The sequence below is a fragment of the Channa argus genome, chromosome 24 (genome assembly GCF_033026475.1).
Source record: "Channa argus isolate prfri chromosome 24, Channa argus male v1.0, whole genome shotgun sequence".
In the NCBI taxonomy this organism is placed as follows: Eukaryota; Metazoa; Chordata; class Actinopteri; order Anabantiformes; family Channidae; genus Channa; species Channa argus.
In genome coordinates this window covers 2,944,708-2,960,123 of record NC_090220.1, presented here as the reverse complement: position 1 = coordinate 2,960,123, position 15,416 = coordinate 2,944,708, and the positions used below count along the sequence as shown (strand labels likewise).

Below are 15,416 nucleotides of genomic sequence, written 5' to 3'. Positions count from 1 at the left end.
TGGGCAGACGATGAGGAGGAGGACATTTACAATGAAGGTGTTTGTATTTTCATTAACTTTGGATTCAATTTAATCTGTCTGCAATTACAACCAACTTTTAAAGATGTTTGTTCCCACTATTTCTAGGTAATTCAATCAGGAAATGGGAAAGGGAAAATGACTATCAAAGGAAATTGGGTCATTAAGCAATGCAGCTAAAGAATAATGGGTGAAGGCAATGGCTATTGAAGTAACAAGGACTTGTTTTAAGCAATTAATTTAACACATTCTCAGCTGACTTCTCATCAGAGGAACAATATCTAAGGAATCGTAGCGTAGCACCTGAAATTAAAGCATAAAAAGTTCTGCAACATGTAGTTTAAAATTGTAGCACTGGAATCAATAATACTTGTTATATTTCAAGTTGAGGTTGTGTTGCTAAAAACTCGTGATATCATGATAAAATCATTACTCTTGAAATTGCTCGGTGTGAATCACTTTTTGAGCTATTAGGATGTCGTAGTTCTGTCGTTTTTTTCTCTCTCTAATGTGATTTCTAACTAATAAAAGAGCCTAAAGTTGAACCAAACTTCTACACACATGAGTTATTATTTTCAAGGGATAATTAGAATGTTTAAATATTAGTGGATGGTGTCTGCAGTGTTTTCGTGTTATTGTCGCATGGTCTGTTGACATGCAGCTACTTTGAAAGCTAAACAGTAAAATCACTGCACAGCACAAACCCTAAATGTCAATTTCACTTTAAGTTTAGCTGACATCCTGATGCTGCCCTTAATACCTGAAACCTAAATCTCTCCCTAAATCGCAAAACACAATGTCCCTCTGCAAAAATACCAGGTGCATATCTCCAAAATGAAATCCCCCCGCTCCATGGCCAAATACCCAACTGTTCACCAGATTTCATGGACATCTGCTGATAAACTTTTCAGATGGCCTGCTGACAGCAAGAATGCCAAAGAAACGAAATAACGGGACAAAAACAGAACCTTGCCTTAGGTACAAATTCAAACAAGGACTATCAAAGCATTCGAAACTTCTACAAATTAACTTTGTTCTAACAAATATTTTTAAAATTGTTGAAGCTAACTTTAGGTTATACAGCTCAAAGCTGCAAATGGTAAATATAAATTAACTCCTTTCTTCTTTCCAACTACCCCCCTGCTGATTACCTGCATTGGATGTTTTTAGTCAATCCCAATCTGGAAGATACCATCATGGATGAGGTTGGATCGTGGGAAGACAAAGTTAACTGGTATCTTCTAACTTCTGATTCACTGAACATATGTGATCCAGGCACATGGGTGGGGGGGGCAAGGTTAGTTTGAAAACAAGCAAGCAGGGGTCCTTGAGGAACACAATTGGGAACCACTGGTCTACAGCAAACAGAGCACAACTCCAATGTTCTGCCTGCAGAAACAGAAAGTAATGAATCCTCGCTCAAAGCTGACAGACAGCACCATCTGAGCAAACTACCAGAGTGCAGGTCACAGCCACCACCTTCTACGTGACGGCTGCACCTGTGCCACACAGCTGAACTGAGCCCTGAACCCTATTGCCCTGAACACTTAGTATTTATTTTCCTCAATTAATTTCCTGAGCTATGTTGACCTTGAGTGGGCACATTTTAGTCGAAATTAAATCACGTTGTCTGTGTTTCATGCAGTATTAGTTCAGTTTGCAGTGCACATCTGGATAGATTTTGTAGTTACACTTAGTTTCAGTTATCTTTGCCTAAGCTGTAACAACATGGATTTATTTTTTGTTTTTCATTCTTAGTCGTTTAATTCTTTATAACTAATAGACTAATTGTTAAGTTTGGTTGTTTATAGTTTGATAGTTTTTCAAACTAGTAGAATTAGTTTTTTCCGTTACCCCGTGTTTATTAATGGTCCCATGAGCCATTATTTGTTCTCCTGTGTGTTTAGTCTTTTAAGTCAGTTTCTCTGTGTTAGTTAGATTGTTCAGTTAGAATTAATTTTGCAGAGTTAACGTTTCTTTTCTTATGGGTCCAGTTTATCATTCCTTTTTTTTTTTCCACTTTTTGTGGGGAAATAAAATAAATCGGCCTGTTGTCCTCTAACCTGGCTGCTCTCTCCCTCATAGGCGCTATGAAAGCATATAAAAGTTCGTAACTGCTTTAAATTAACATTTCCTTTTTGTTTAAACATAAAGAGGCTGGCTTCCATTATCCAGCTCTGAGCAGCAAATGGTGGTACAGGATCTCTAATCAACTGTTATTAGGAAAAAGATGTTTAATTGACAAGATCTGTTTAGTTTAATAAAATACAATTTAACTCCTGTCTTAAAAAATGATCCCAAAAGACCCTTAAAGTCAGATCCCTGTGGTTTACAACACACAGAGAACAACTCCAATGTTCTGCCTGCCGAAATTGACAGTAATGAGTCCTAGCTCAGAGCTCATAGACAGCTCCATCTGACCACACTACCAGAGTGCAGGTCATGAGCACACCCTTATAGGAGCTAATGAAGTGTGTGCTGGTACATGCACCCTGCTTCTCTTCACTTACTCAGGGTGGCTTTATTATGTCAAGGATCGTTTTTCTCAGAAACCGAGAGTTACCTTTGGAAAAAGTGTCATTAGTTTTGTTAGTACCACATACATGATGTATCTTAAATTTTCTTAAAAATATTATAATGTATCTCTTGAAGCAAATCAGCTCCGGTTGAAGTCTGTAGGGGGTAAATATCCTGTGAAGGTTGCTTGTATATGTTGTTATCACACAGCATGCTCCACCCAGAGGTTAGCAAGCAAACATGCACTCATTTTCAGACAGTACCTCAGGCTTCTTTACAGCCACTAGACGAGGTTTTGGGATAAAACCTGCAGGCGGAGCCAGGGGGTCTGTCTTAGGGACAGGGATGAATCCTGGAGGTCTTGCCAGGGGATTTTGTTTTGGCGGTGCGGGACTGGATTTTCTGGCAGGGATGAAACCAGGTGGAGGAGTCAACAGACTCTGTTTGGGGGCAGGGATGAAACCAGCAGGCGGGGCCAACGAATCAGGTTTGGGAGCGGGGATAAACCCAGGCGGAGGCGTGAAGGGGCTCGACTTTAGTGGTGCGGAGCTTGCTGCGGTAGTAGTGGGCACACTTGGGGATGTTGTTTCTTCTGTTTTATCCGCAGTAGGTTTGTCCTCCTCTTCTTCCGCCTTTGCTTTCTCCTCCTGCTTTATCTCTTCATTCTCATCCTCTTTGCAGTCCTGGGTGCGGGTGCGAGGCCGGTGCTCCTTAGTTCGACCTCTGGCCATTAGGCTGGTCAGGCCCATGGCGATATCATCCTTATCCTCCCTTCCAGTTTTAGTGGTTTTAAGCACAGAATCTGCAACACTGGCACTCTTGGCAGACTGATTGTGCTCCTCTGTCCCAGCAGGAACCACACGTCTAACAACTCTTCTTACAACTCTCACAACCTTTTTACCACTAGAACTCTGCTCCTCACCTGCAGTGCCTGGCATTGCCACGTTACTATTGGACTCTTCAGCTGTTGATGCGGTTGACTTTGGACCACTTCCAGTGTCTAGCCCAGGTTTTGTGACGGCCTGAGTTTGAGTGCTAGCTACATCAGACTGGATATAAATGGAACAAGGCAGAAAACAGTGCAGATTATTCCCATAGCTGATCCAGATAAACTGTCAAAGATTTCAAAAGCAGGTTCTGAGCTCTGAAACTCTATACAGGGGATTATTCAAACATTGAAATGAAAGAGCTTGTCTATTTTCATTTGTTAAACCCTCACTCGAGTCAATGTATGCAGTCAGGTCATCTGATTCAATATTTTCATTCAATTTTAAGACTGGAGCTTATTGACTAATTAAATTATGCTTTCTATTATGCACAAAGCTGTCAAAGCTTCCTGTGATCAAGACTCACTGAACAGCCATGCCAGCAGTGCAGACACGCTCACTTTTTGAGAGAGACTTACACTCCCAACCAATAAAAGAACTTCAACTATTTCTGGAGCCATTTTCCTTTGTAAATGAATGTATATAATAAATGTATGAAGTGTAAGTTTTGCTCTTATTTGTTTCAGTCGATGCCTTGATCTAGTTTTAGAACTTGTGTAAAAAATCTGATTGCATTTTTAGGTTGTTTAATGAAGAAATACAGACAAAGTGACAGGGTTCACAAGCGTCTCTGAACAACATCTGAAAAACAATTTGATTTAGAAAAGTTTTTACGAGTTAAAGTTTTTATAAAAGAAATTTATACTACAGTATTTGCACAAGGTAATTATACCAAGAAACACTGAATGTTTTTTCAAGTTACTGGTTTAATGTTAATGTAGTTATAAAAAGGTCAAATTTTAATCAAAACATCTTCATCACTGGCTTTTCATTATTGTTATTCTCTAAGACTCGGGCACACAGTGTAGCGTACTCAGTGTAGATAATGATTAGACTTAACTGATGTCCTTTTACCAAACATGCTGTAATCATCTTCTCTAAATAGACGGTGCCCTGATTACATGTATCAGCCTACACATTATCACCTGTTCCAACATTCGCTTGCTTAGAAAAAAAGGTTTTTGATTGCAGAACATGGCTATAAGGATTAGTAGCCTAATTTCAGCAAACAAAATGGCTAACTGCACTGAATATCACGTGAAGCAGTGCCCAAAGCATGCAGATGAAAGAACACTTACATCTGGCTTGTTCTCAACTTTAACCTACACAAGAGAAAGCAACAATAAAAATCAAACCACAGTATGCACTAAATATTACATGGAACGTAAAAAGTTCAGTTCACAACAAAATGCAGATAGGAACTGTGTGGTAAAATAACGAAAAGAAAAAAAGAAAAGCATGACTTCCCTTTTGCTCCCAGAATGAAAAGCGTGATCTATACGCCATGATGGAAGGCCAGTAGTCATGGAACAAGCTCGGTAGAGTGGAGAATAAATATATGGAATGATGAGGAAAAGCAGAGACAGGGAAGGAGTAGAAGCACGATGAAGAATAAGAATTTAGGGGTGAGGGGCAGGATACTGTGAGAACAGAGCACATGAAGAACATAATGAGATGAATTATTTGCTTTCTTCACAGCACAACACACATTTGGAAACCATGAACAATAAGATCTCAAAAAATAACAACTAATACGAAACAGGAATACAAGTGTGTATTCACCATCATCTGCTGCAGTCTTCTAAAATATATGTGGCCCTCACCCTCCATCCATCATTATAACTATGCATGAAGGACTGCCCTTTACCTCAATCTGCACACTAAAATGATTACATACAATGCTGGTCATTTGTTTCACTTGCAGCGATGACACAAAATCAATCAGAAAACATACGACTGTTCCACACAGCAGAAATTATGGCTGACGCCAAAAAGCATTAAAGCCAGCAATACATGCAGCCAGCAATAAACGGTCATTCGACGAGGAAATCAAACAAACATAATTCCAGTGTTTACATTTTTACACACCACTATACTTAACGATCAGGCTAATATTCAACTTGATTAATTTCCTTTCCATTAACACTTTAGAAAGTAAAAGCCTTTACTCTGTGAGGAGACAGCACAAATGAGTTAGGCAGCAACATGTTTCACTGTCTCTAGGCCTGCTTTCATCAGAGTCAACTTCTATAAATAGTTTAAGCAGTAAAGGAGGCCATTCTGAGACACCATCAGAGCCCAAATGGAACTGCTAAGCACTGAAATACACCCTGAGCAGATCACACTGCTCAGCACACACACAGTCCACCAGAGGCCGGAGCCTATTACCTTCTCTCTAAGCCCAGTTAACCTTCCAATCTTCGCTCTGTCTCTGAAGCAGTGCAGTCGGGACCGAGGCAGGGTAAGACCTGGGTCTACACAGAGCACACACTCACTAGTCCTGAGTGAGCGAGAGGGCAACCTCGAGGGTGGGGTCACAGTCAGCACAGCATGGTAAAGCTATGGCCAGAGGAGTTTGGGGGGGGGGGTAATGTGAGAGCAGCTGGGCAGGGAGATAGAAGAGGGACAGCTGCTGGAATACAGAGCGGCTATAAATAGAATTTGCAGAACCACGTCAATTAGCACTGACACTTTTCCCTGCCAATCTCTCCTCTTGGTGATAAGGAATCAGTCTGCCTCCCTCATCAGGTTCTCTACAAACTTTCATTCAAAGGGAACACATAAAAAAATAAATAAATAAATAAAAAACCATACTGCGATGCAATTAGGAGAGGACTCAGAAATGGAAGGCTCAGTACTAAGTGCAACAATTTCTACTTCCATCCCCCTCCACAATGGCAGTTCAAGAAATAATAAGTTAATAATAAGTTTCTATGTGATGAAACCCAAGAAAAACCTGCGTTCGTCCTTAAATGTAACAAGCTTGTTACGGGAAGGTGTATCTTTGTGTAGCTAATGCACAAATGAATACAGATAAGACACACTCAATGTACCAATGTATAGAAGTCCAGATCTGAGGCCACACCATGTTTGTGGACGTAATATGCTCCACCATGTCTTTTACACCACAAGAGGGAGCTATTAAACTGTGCATTTCTTTTTCTCCATTTTCCAGAACGTTATCCTCAGACACACTACTGACCTAAATTCAAGATGTTATTGAAAATGTTCAAATTGTACAAAACATATGAAAATGAAACACAGGGCAGAAAGATAAAATGTTTAAATCATTAAAATCACACTACTCTCTCGATCAAGGGAAAATGGATCTTGACAAGGCTCAAAACTGCATTGCTGCAAAACCAGTCTGGTAAAAACACGTGTAATGATTAGTTGACAGAGGCATGCATTCAACTTATCGGTCAAGGGAGTGTAGTCACACCAGGAAAACAGAAAATGTAGCAACAGGCTTGGCTGAGCAGGGCTGAGTTAATCCAATCGTGGCACAGTCTTTTTCCTCTTAATAAGCCCATTAAGGGTTTCAATTATGTCAAATAATCAATTCTTACCAAGTCTACAAAGTGACAGCTATTAAAACGTATTACAAATCTACAAATGATTGAAAGCATTTCTGCCTTGTTTCTAAGTTCACAAGTTCACATATTAGTTTACATGTCAACAACACCCAGCCACCTACACAACCTAGCTGGTCTGTGCAGGACAGTCTGCTAATCCCCAGAGAGTCACTTACTGGGACGCGACATCATGTTCTCTGTCTACACACGGTTTGCACAGACCAAAGATTAAGGACTCTATACATCATCGACACGGCCGATTCTGACCCACTTAAGTCCTTTCACACTAAGATCTCAATTCAAATCATGTGAAATGCCATATTCTTAACATTCTGATGCGTAATTTGTTTATGTTAGTTATAGTTTCCATTAGAAAAAGGTAAAGCTAAAAGGAGAGGTGACCTGACCAAATTAAAACAAAACATAATTAAAACATACAGGTTATCCCAATTAAAGAAGTCAGAAATTTATGAAGACTTTGACCCCTCTCAATTTTTTGGGAATGTGGCATAGAAAAGAATCAGAAGACTCTACCGTCCTTTAGCTGCACCATAACATATCAGGATTTGACCCAGATTTTCCTCAGTAATAGTAAATAGGCCTGAAAACCAGAACTACTTTCCACAAGTAGGCCAGGTGAATATGATTCAGGAGAAGCCAATTTGAACTACTCCAGGCGCAACCTCACCTGTGGATACGGTGAGTAGGGGGATGTAATAATGACAGACACCAGAGACAGTGCAGGTTGAGTGGATGAGAGAGCCACAAACAGCTGATTCTCACCTACTGAACATACACATAATATGGGTATTCATATCCAAAAATAATATTTTAAAACAAGAAAAGCTTCTCAATGAAAATCTTTTGCTTTGCTTATCTTTGGCTTTTGACTGACAGGTCAAGGTGTGTCTGACAAGTGTCCCACTGACTTATAGTATCAGTTACACACCCAAGAATGTGGAGTATGTCTACCTTACCTAAGGTAGCTAACCTCAGCACTTACTCTTTTCAGGTGAAAGGAACATGAAGGTATCCTATGTGGGGGATGACATCTGAAGTGCTGCCTTTATCATAAAGCAAAAAGCTTTATCCTTGGAAGCCCCACCTCTTTCTAATCCAGTCTAGTCTGTGCTAATACTCTGCTACTGTATCATGTCCCCAGTGGAAATGGAGATGATGTCATGTAAACGGCAGCTTGAGGAGGAGATTACACCATTTGGTAATTTCCTAATAATGAAACTGCCGATTGCTGAAAAACAGGAAATGTACAGGATGAGAGAGCGCTGCAGGACAATTAGATGAACTATAATACTATATATTTTAACTGTCTTTAAAATTGACATTTACAAAACAACATTAAGTTAAAAAACGCACTTATTTCAAAAATGAGAGATCAAAATATAATATATGTACATCACATATATCACGCAAACAACCACGTATCATGTAAAAGCTATCAAACAAGTGATGTTCATAAAGAAACTGGTTTTTGGCAAAACTGACTCAGCAAAAATATCAGCTAGGTTTCCTAATGCCTTTGACCAACTGAGTTACTTCAAGCAGCTGGAAAAACATTCGAAAGTTTGAACAATGAGCAGCCACAGTTAATCGGAGACCTTCCCACACAGTTTCCACCTGCTCGTATACGGTACTGCAGCATCCCCTTATACAAACTGAACACCTTGTGTAGATGCACAGGATTTGTCAGTCCCCCTCTAATTCCTGTGGAAAAAGCTGAGAACAATGTCAAAAATACCACTAAGGGTCACCACAGCCTTCTTCCCCACTAGACCCTCCCCACCTTCACACAGTATGTGGATTTCACACTAAGGGGGGAGAAGATACTGGACCTGATGTACTCAATTGTTAAAAAGGCCTACTGCAACCTCCCTCTGCATGTTGTGTCTGAGAGGAGAATGTTGTCCAAACTCCTCTTAATCCTGGACAATCCCTCACACCCACCCCACTGCCTGCTGGCTGCACAGAGGAGCACTTGCAGCCAGAGACTGATTACAGTAAAGTGCTCCACAGAACACCACAGGACACCCTTTCTCACACTTGCCTTTAAACTCTTCAACTCATCCCCAAATGGGTAATTAGTAATGTTTTTATTTTATTTATTATTTTTATTTCATTTATTTTTACTCCTCTAGCTTGGTTTTTTTGTATTTGTTTATTGGCTTGGTTTTGCTGGAAGTTGTTTTCCTTTTATTTCTGCTTTCACATGGAGATTAGCTGTAAGAAGGCAACACAATCTCCCTATGGCATCAATAAAGTTGTTGAATCTTGAACCGTGAAAAATGTGATCTTTGTGCAGTGGTGTTATCACAATGATCTGAACCCAGTGATGTCATCTGGGTAGTGATGATGGTTACCTGGCTTGGGACTCAGCCAGTCGTGAAGTAAGACCAAATGAATAAAGCTTTGAGACAAAACAGAAAAATTGTTGTTTCTCCTGAGAGGCAACAAACCACATGTTATGTCAAGACCAAAAATGTGTCACAGATATTTACTTTGTCCGAGAAATATTTACACGGTTCTTTTTTTTACTGCAGATATTTGAATGTGTAAAGGACATGCTATGCAGCTTAAAACAAACTAAAATTTAGAAACCATTTTATAATAAAGCTAATAAAAATTGATTGAGGGACAGCAGGTGTTTAACTGATACCAACTGTGTTCAATGTTCAGACTCTGTATTATTGTGGCATCATTGTAGGCCGAGAGATCACTGCAGGTTGCCTGGCAACCTCACAGCCATGACAAGACTCCAGGAAGTCACTGCTTTCAAACCAAGAAATAAACAGGTAGAACATGAGATTTTCGATTCATAGAGTCCTGTAAGCAGTCTCCTCTTCATTGTAGGGTTAAGTTAAAGATTTCATGTTAAGGCTACACTGACAGATGTCTGTGAGTAGCTTTAATTTGAGCACACTGCTATAAGGGTAGTATCAAAAGTCTTGCCAAGAATGTTTAGTCTTTTACATATACTGAGCCACAATGAAAAAATGTTCATGCATCACATATGCTACATTGTGTAAAGTGTGTTGCAAGGCTCCAGTATCCAGATCTTATTATAACTACCTATAAATAGGACTGTTAGTTCTGGGTCACCCTCACCCTCCACATTTTCTGCTTTTTCAATTGACCTGTCTAATGATAATTATTAAGTTCAGTTGAAAAAACGATAGAGACAGGAAGATAAGCATCTCCTCTAGAGATCTAGGCACATTCCTATGGCCCATATTTACAGTTTCAGTTTGGAAAATTACAGTATTATAGTTAAAAAACCATGACCCTTTCCCACCTCCATAACATGGAAAAATATGTGTACATGCAAATAAAAGCAGGCCTGTCTCATTGTCGCTTCTCTACACAGTGTGATTTTCTAATAATGATACAGTAGTAGCCTACACGACATGCACTCACGCATTCCCAAAACAGGTGAGCCTCACAAAATGACACACTCGTAACACCAGTATTGTTAAGAGTTTCTGTTGTCACAGCTCTACAGTCTCAAATTTCTCAGCACCAGCCTGGTACAGTGCACCTTTTTTTATGTGTCAAAACAACGAGTCAACTGTGGCCCCACAGTGTAGGTTAAGCCGTACACATTCACATCCTTGACTGTTTCTTCATTTCCAACAGTATTCTGCTAATTCATTATTAAACAGAAATTAGACCAGTGTGAGCTCCAATTTACTTGCAGCTCTATTCTAGTAGTGCAACTAACACACTACATTGCGTCGTTTATTAAAGAAGGCTTTTTCTATAAAAGCAGTGGAACTGTATAAGCTCTACTGCCACGCCAAGGCAATTGGAAGAACCAGGTGTTTGTTGCTGTGGTTTTAATAGAGAGTGGAAATTGATGGCTGTCTACTTGTTGCACATAAATATCCAAACAAACACAGTGAATGGGCTGCCAGCCAAGCCTTACAACACCATATGGCCATGGGCCTTGGTGGCGTTTGGGCCGTTGTTTCCTTCAGCATCCCATTGTTTAGTGTCAAAGGACTGGGGGCAGGGAGGAGGGGATTATATATATATATATATATATATATATATATATATATATATATATATATATACACACACACCAGAACACATGCTGTCTTTTGAAACACACACACAAAAACACTCCCCCATACACAAAAAAAAAAAAAACCACAAAAACACAAAAGCACATTACCAGTGTTATTAGAGTTCTGCCCATGATTCAGACATTTTGAATCCACTATGTGCAAATGCAAAACCACATAGGAGAAATGCCAAAATGACACAAAAACAACAGCAATTTCATTCATTTTATGTGGTAACACCTTGTACTTCACGTGGATGCAAAAACCCAAATAATGCAGGATTCGGTACTTCTTAAGAACTTAAGTCATGCCTAAAAATCATACAGTCAAATATACTTTCTCTAGTAAATGTCAATGTCAATGCAAAAACTGAGAATAATTTCCAAAATTCTAAAGTTATCACAAGAGCCAAAGTAAAAAAGTAGAAAACCTGAAGGAAGAGAATCAGTAAATCAGTGAAATTTGTGTGAACGTGTGGAACCCGAGAATGAGAATTATTCAACACTCCTACTTACATCAAAGATTTCTCCAAGCAGGCCTCGAGTGGTCCTCAGCCAGCTGCGGTTCAACTCACTCAGCTCCAAAATCGGCTGCACCTTTAGATGTACTGATTCTCCAGAATGACGTATCATCTCAACAATCTCATCCCTGCTCTTGTTCTCCACGTTGATCCCATTTATTTCCACCAGCCTGTCTCCTGGCAACAGGCCCAAAGCCCGGTCCTTGGCCCCAGCACCGGGTTCGGCAAAGTGTACCACACGCCGACACACTGCTCCATCAGGCTGCCTGTCTAGCAGGGTAGTCCTGCGCAAAGAGAACCCAAAATCTCCAGTGCTGCGCCGCTGTATCTCAAGTTCTCGCGGACCTGGAATTGATGGAGCAACAAGCTTAGGCAACTGTAGATCTGCACCAGGGAAGGTCCTCTCCACAATCTCCGGAACGTGGATCCCGTTGGAGCCTTTTCTGTCGGGTTGGGACTTTAAAGAGGACGTAGTTGGGTTCTCCCCAGAAAGATCTGCAGATACTACAGCACTGTCCTCTTTATTGCTCTGGGAAACAGACATATGCTTCTGGCTTACCACTGAATTTAAATTGGCCAATTCCCCAAACTTAGCTGCTCTCTCCTTTACAGAGCTGCGATGATGCTCCAGTTCAGTTCCCTTCACATCTTCACCAGAGGTACTTGCATTTAGTTCCACATTCTTCTCCAGTGTGTTGTGAAGGCGCTCAACCTCTAGCTCTGTCAGAGACAGCTCTGGGTTATTTGCTACCTTGATTGGTATAGGACTCGATATCTCCAGCTTGCTCCTTGAGTTCCTCTTGGAGCTCCCACGATTAAGGGAGAAGAAGCCTCTACGTAAGCTCATCTCCTCCAGGCTTTTTAACTCGGCTTGGGACATACGCTCTTTCTTTTCTTTTTTGTCTTTTTTCTCTTTCTTGCCCAAGTCCTTTTCCTTTTCCTTCTCCTTGTCTTTCTTAATTAGGTGAAACATGATAAATGTCTGTGCAGTTCCTTGAACAGTTTATAATGAGGAGAGGACAGTTGTATATAAATTATTTTGTTAAGGTCCCAAAAGGTTATCAACATCTACAGTGGGCATGGAAACCTTGTAATCTCATCTGTATGGAGGAAGAACAAAGGAGAAAATTTAAGAGAATATTTGCCGTGAGCATAACAAAGTACATCGGTTTAGTGTAACAATTAGAGCCTGACTGAATAAGCAGGGATCCTATTACTCGGCAATATTGTCTAATCACTCACATGTGCAACGGCATATGCAGAATGCTGGCATAGATAATAAAAAAAACAAAAATATTTTAAGCAGCATATGTATTTCAATTCAAACCATATTTTGCTAATTTCACGATTCATGTCATACATTATTTGTATTTTTAAATATTAAGAAATATGAAATGCCAAATAGTAATTTGATAATGTTTTGTGAAAACTTTATGATTCCACCAGTGTAGAAAGCACTTCATCAAGGTTCAGTTAATGTCATTCAGAATGGCATTCTGTGGTTTATGTTGCTGCTGGGGGCCTTTGTCCTGCTGCACCACCCACGTCCTACTGAGCTTCAGCCATTGGACAGACATTCTGCCGCCTCTACAAAACATTTTCCCCTGTCGTGTGTGTCAAGGTGTTCTTTGGCAAATCTGGCAAACCTCCTTCTTTTTCCCAGTCCAAGTCCTAAACTTTATATTTCTCCTGTTGGATCATCCCGTGCTATAAGTAGTGAAGTGTTTTAATTTTACACATTATATTTCACAAACCATTGTCCCCAAATGCTGAGGGCCTCATCTTTTCATCTTAAAACCTTGACATGACATCAAGGGCAGTAAGGAAATAGATAACAAGATATACAGGTAGCAGTTTTCTTTCTTCAGAAGGGTTTCAGAGTGGAGAGGTTCAATGACTGTGTCTATGTGTGTGTCATGCTGAGGGACAGAGCTGATTCACTGCACACTATCATAAAAGTCAATGTTTGGGCACAGGGAGGAGAACAGGTCATCTCAAGTCAAAGGGCTAAAGTCCAAGTTACCTCACTGATGGTAGAGTTTAAATGCAATTGCATTTCATTCATGCTTCGCGTCTGGCTGAGCCTTAAGTCATCAAAATCACGGCTCAGTCTGTCTTCAAGTCAGTTGCCAACTCTGCCAATTAGCTTTGTTTGTTGTCGTTAACCTGAATGTTGTACTATTACAACTATTTTGCACCTCGGGGCCACCGTATAAGAATAGATTGTGCTTGTTCATTACTCCAATTTACTACACGACGTGACCACACTCAGAGATAATTCAAAGGTGTTCACCTCTTGTTTGCCTTGACACGGTAGATTTTTAATTTGCCCTGCATTCGAGCTTTGACCCGACGCTCAGCATCACCAAGTGATGCAGGACACCCGAACATGTGTGCAAGAGATTCTCCACCGGTGCTGCCAGTCTCAGTTTTTGTGAAGATATAAAGTAAATTCACGCTTAATCCACACTTAATCGCATGTTCTACCAAGCAGCCAAAAGTAATTACAACACTACTTTATAGCCCTTGTCTTGCTGTCCACATTAACACAGGGACTTCTGTAAAGGAAATGGGAGAATATTCCTGTCTTTCAGCTTTCCTAAACTTGCGGCATACATGACATGGAGAGATTGGGACTGCGACTGGATCGCAGCTTGGCCGTAATGCTCTCCCTTTAAGCTGCTTGCCCTCATTCTCTTGCACCGGTGCCCTCAGGGAGCACTTTAAAAATGTCAGCCAAGAAAGATAACATAGGCTACATAAGCAGATACAATATTGACTTACCTGTAAATGCCGGTACATGCAAAGCGTAGTTGTCTTACTAGAAGTTTGGAGCATTTTCTTCCTAGGAATTGACAGTAGGTAAGAGGAATGTGCTTGTGGCGCTTTCAAACGCTTACCGGAAGCTTCGACTTCTGATCACTGTGGGTCAGGTAGTCCTTTGGCCCAGCGATAGGGGGGCCGCTTACCTTTCGATTTTTATCTAAATTTCAAAAATGTATAATACGTTGTGCTGCAAAAAGAGGATTAAGTATTATTAAATCCATTCATTTAAAAAAAAACGTTCAAAATATAGGCCTAAAAGCCAGTAATAGGCTCTATTTATTTATATAAGTAGGGAAAAAGACTGTGAACTGTATGGTTTTTTTTCTCTGTCAACAACTGCTGTATATATTTATGGTTAGATGTAAACGCTACAGTTCCCGTCTTAAAATCGTGTTTAAGTTGCCAAGATTTGAATTATAACTATTCCAATAGCATGTGAAGGCAGCACCAGTGTTAACCGGACGGCAGTGACCCCTCCTGGTCTGTTTGCTTAACTTGAACTAGAAAACACAAGCAGATGTGGATAAAATACACCCGGTACTGAACCACGTCTTTTTAAGATGCGATATATACACTACTCACAAATAGTTAGGCATATTTGTGGAAAATGTAAAACGTTCATGTTACAGTGATATTATATCATGAGAGTAGGGCATTTCAGTAGAAGCATGCAATGGTAACTTTTGTGTGAATGAGAACAGCATGATGAGAGAGAACAAATTGCCATTGTAACAGAACATTTAATGGCCAGTTCGTGGATTCACTTGTTGTGATTTTTATAGGTTAATCACCTTTTTAGAGAACAGCATGTTGTGCAATAAGTACCTAAACACTGAACAGTTGGACATGTGCATTCAAAAGTTTAGAGAGGGTCAAAGTAAGTTGACCTTCTGAAATTTCACCTAAAAGTCGAATATCCCTAACTTTTAGTGTAGTTTAGTGTAGTAGTGTATATGAATTACTGCCATGCAGGACAGGAATAAAGATAATTTTGGAGAAAAATCAAACCCTTTGGCTTTGTTTTTATTTAACTACTGAAAACACAGTTCGGAAA

General features: G+C 40.1%; 1 protein-coding gene across 11 annotated transcripts in view; it reads right to left on the bottom strand.

Moving 5' to 3' along the window:
* LOC137108970 (unconventional myosin-XVIIIa-like) overlaps positions 1-14,443 on the bottom strand; it is a 59,655-nt gene extending 45,212 nt beyond the window's left edge. For 8 of the 11 annotated variants that reach the window (XM_067494225.1, XM_067494226.1, XM_067494217.1 and 5 more), the window contains exons 1-2: positions 14,321-14,443; positions 11,532-12,636 (exon numbers count right to left, since the gene is read on the bottom strand). In XM_067494225.1, coding sequence (XP_067350326.1) covers positions 11,532-12,509 — 978 coding nt within the window. In that variant the 5' untranslated portion in view covers positions 12,510-12,636; positions 14,321-14,443. Of the gene's footprint in view, positions 1-2,798; positions 3,585-4,660; positions 4,687-4,831; positions 5,003-5,750; positions 5,897-11,531; positions 12,637-14,320 lie in introns of those variants that run through there. The other 3 variants (XM_067494220.1, XM_067494222.1, XM_067494224.1) reach the window with 1 other exon arrangement.
* Between the last annotated feature and the right edge of the window lie 973 nt (positions 14,444-15,416).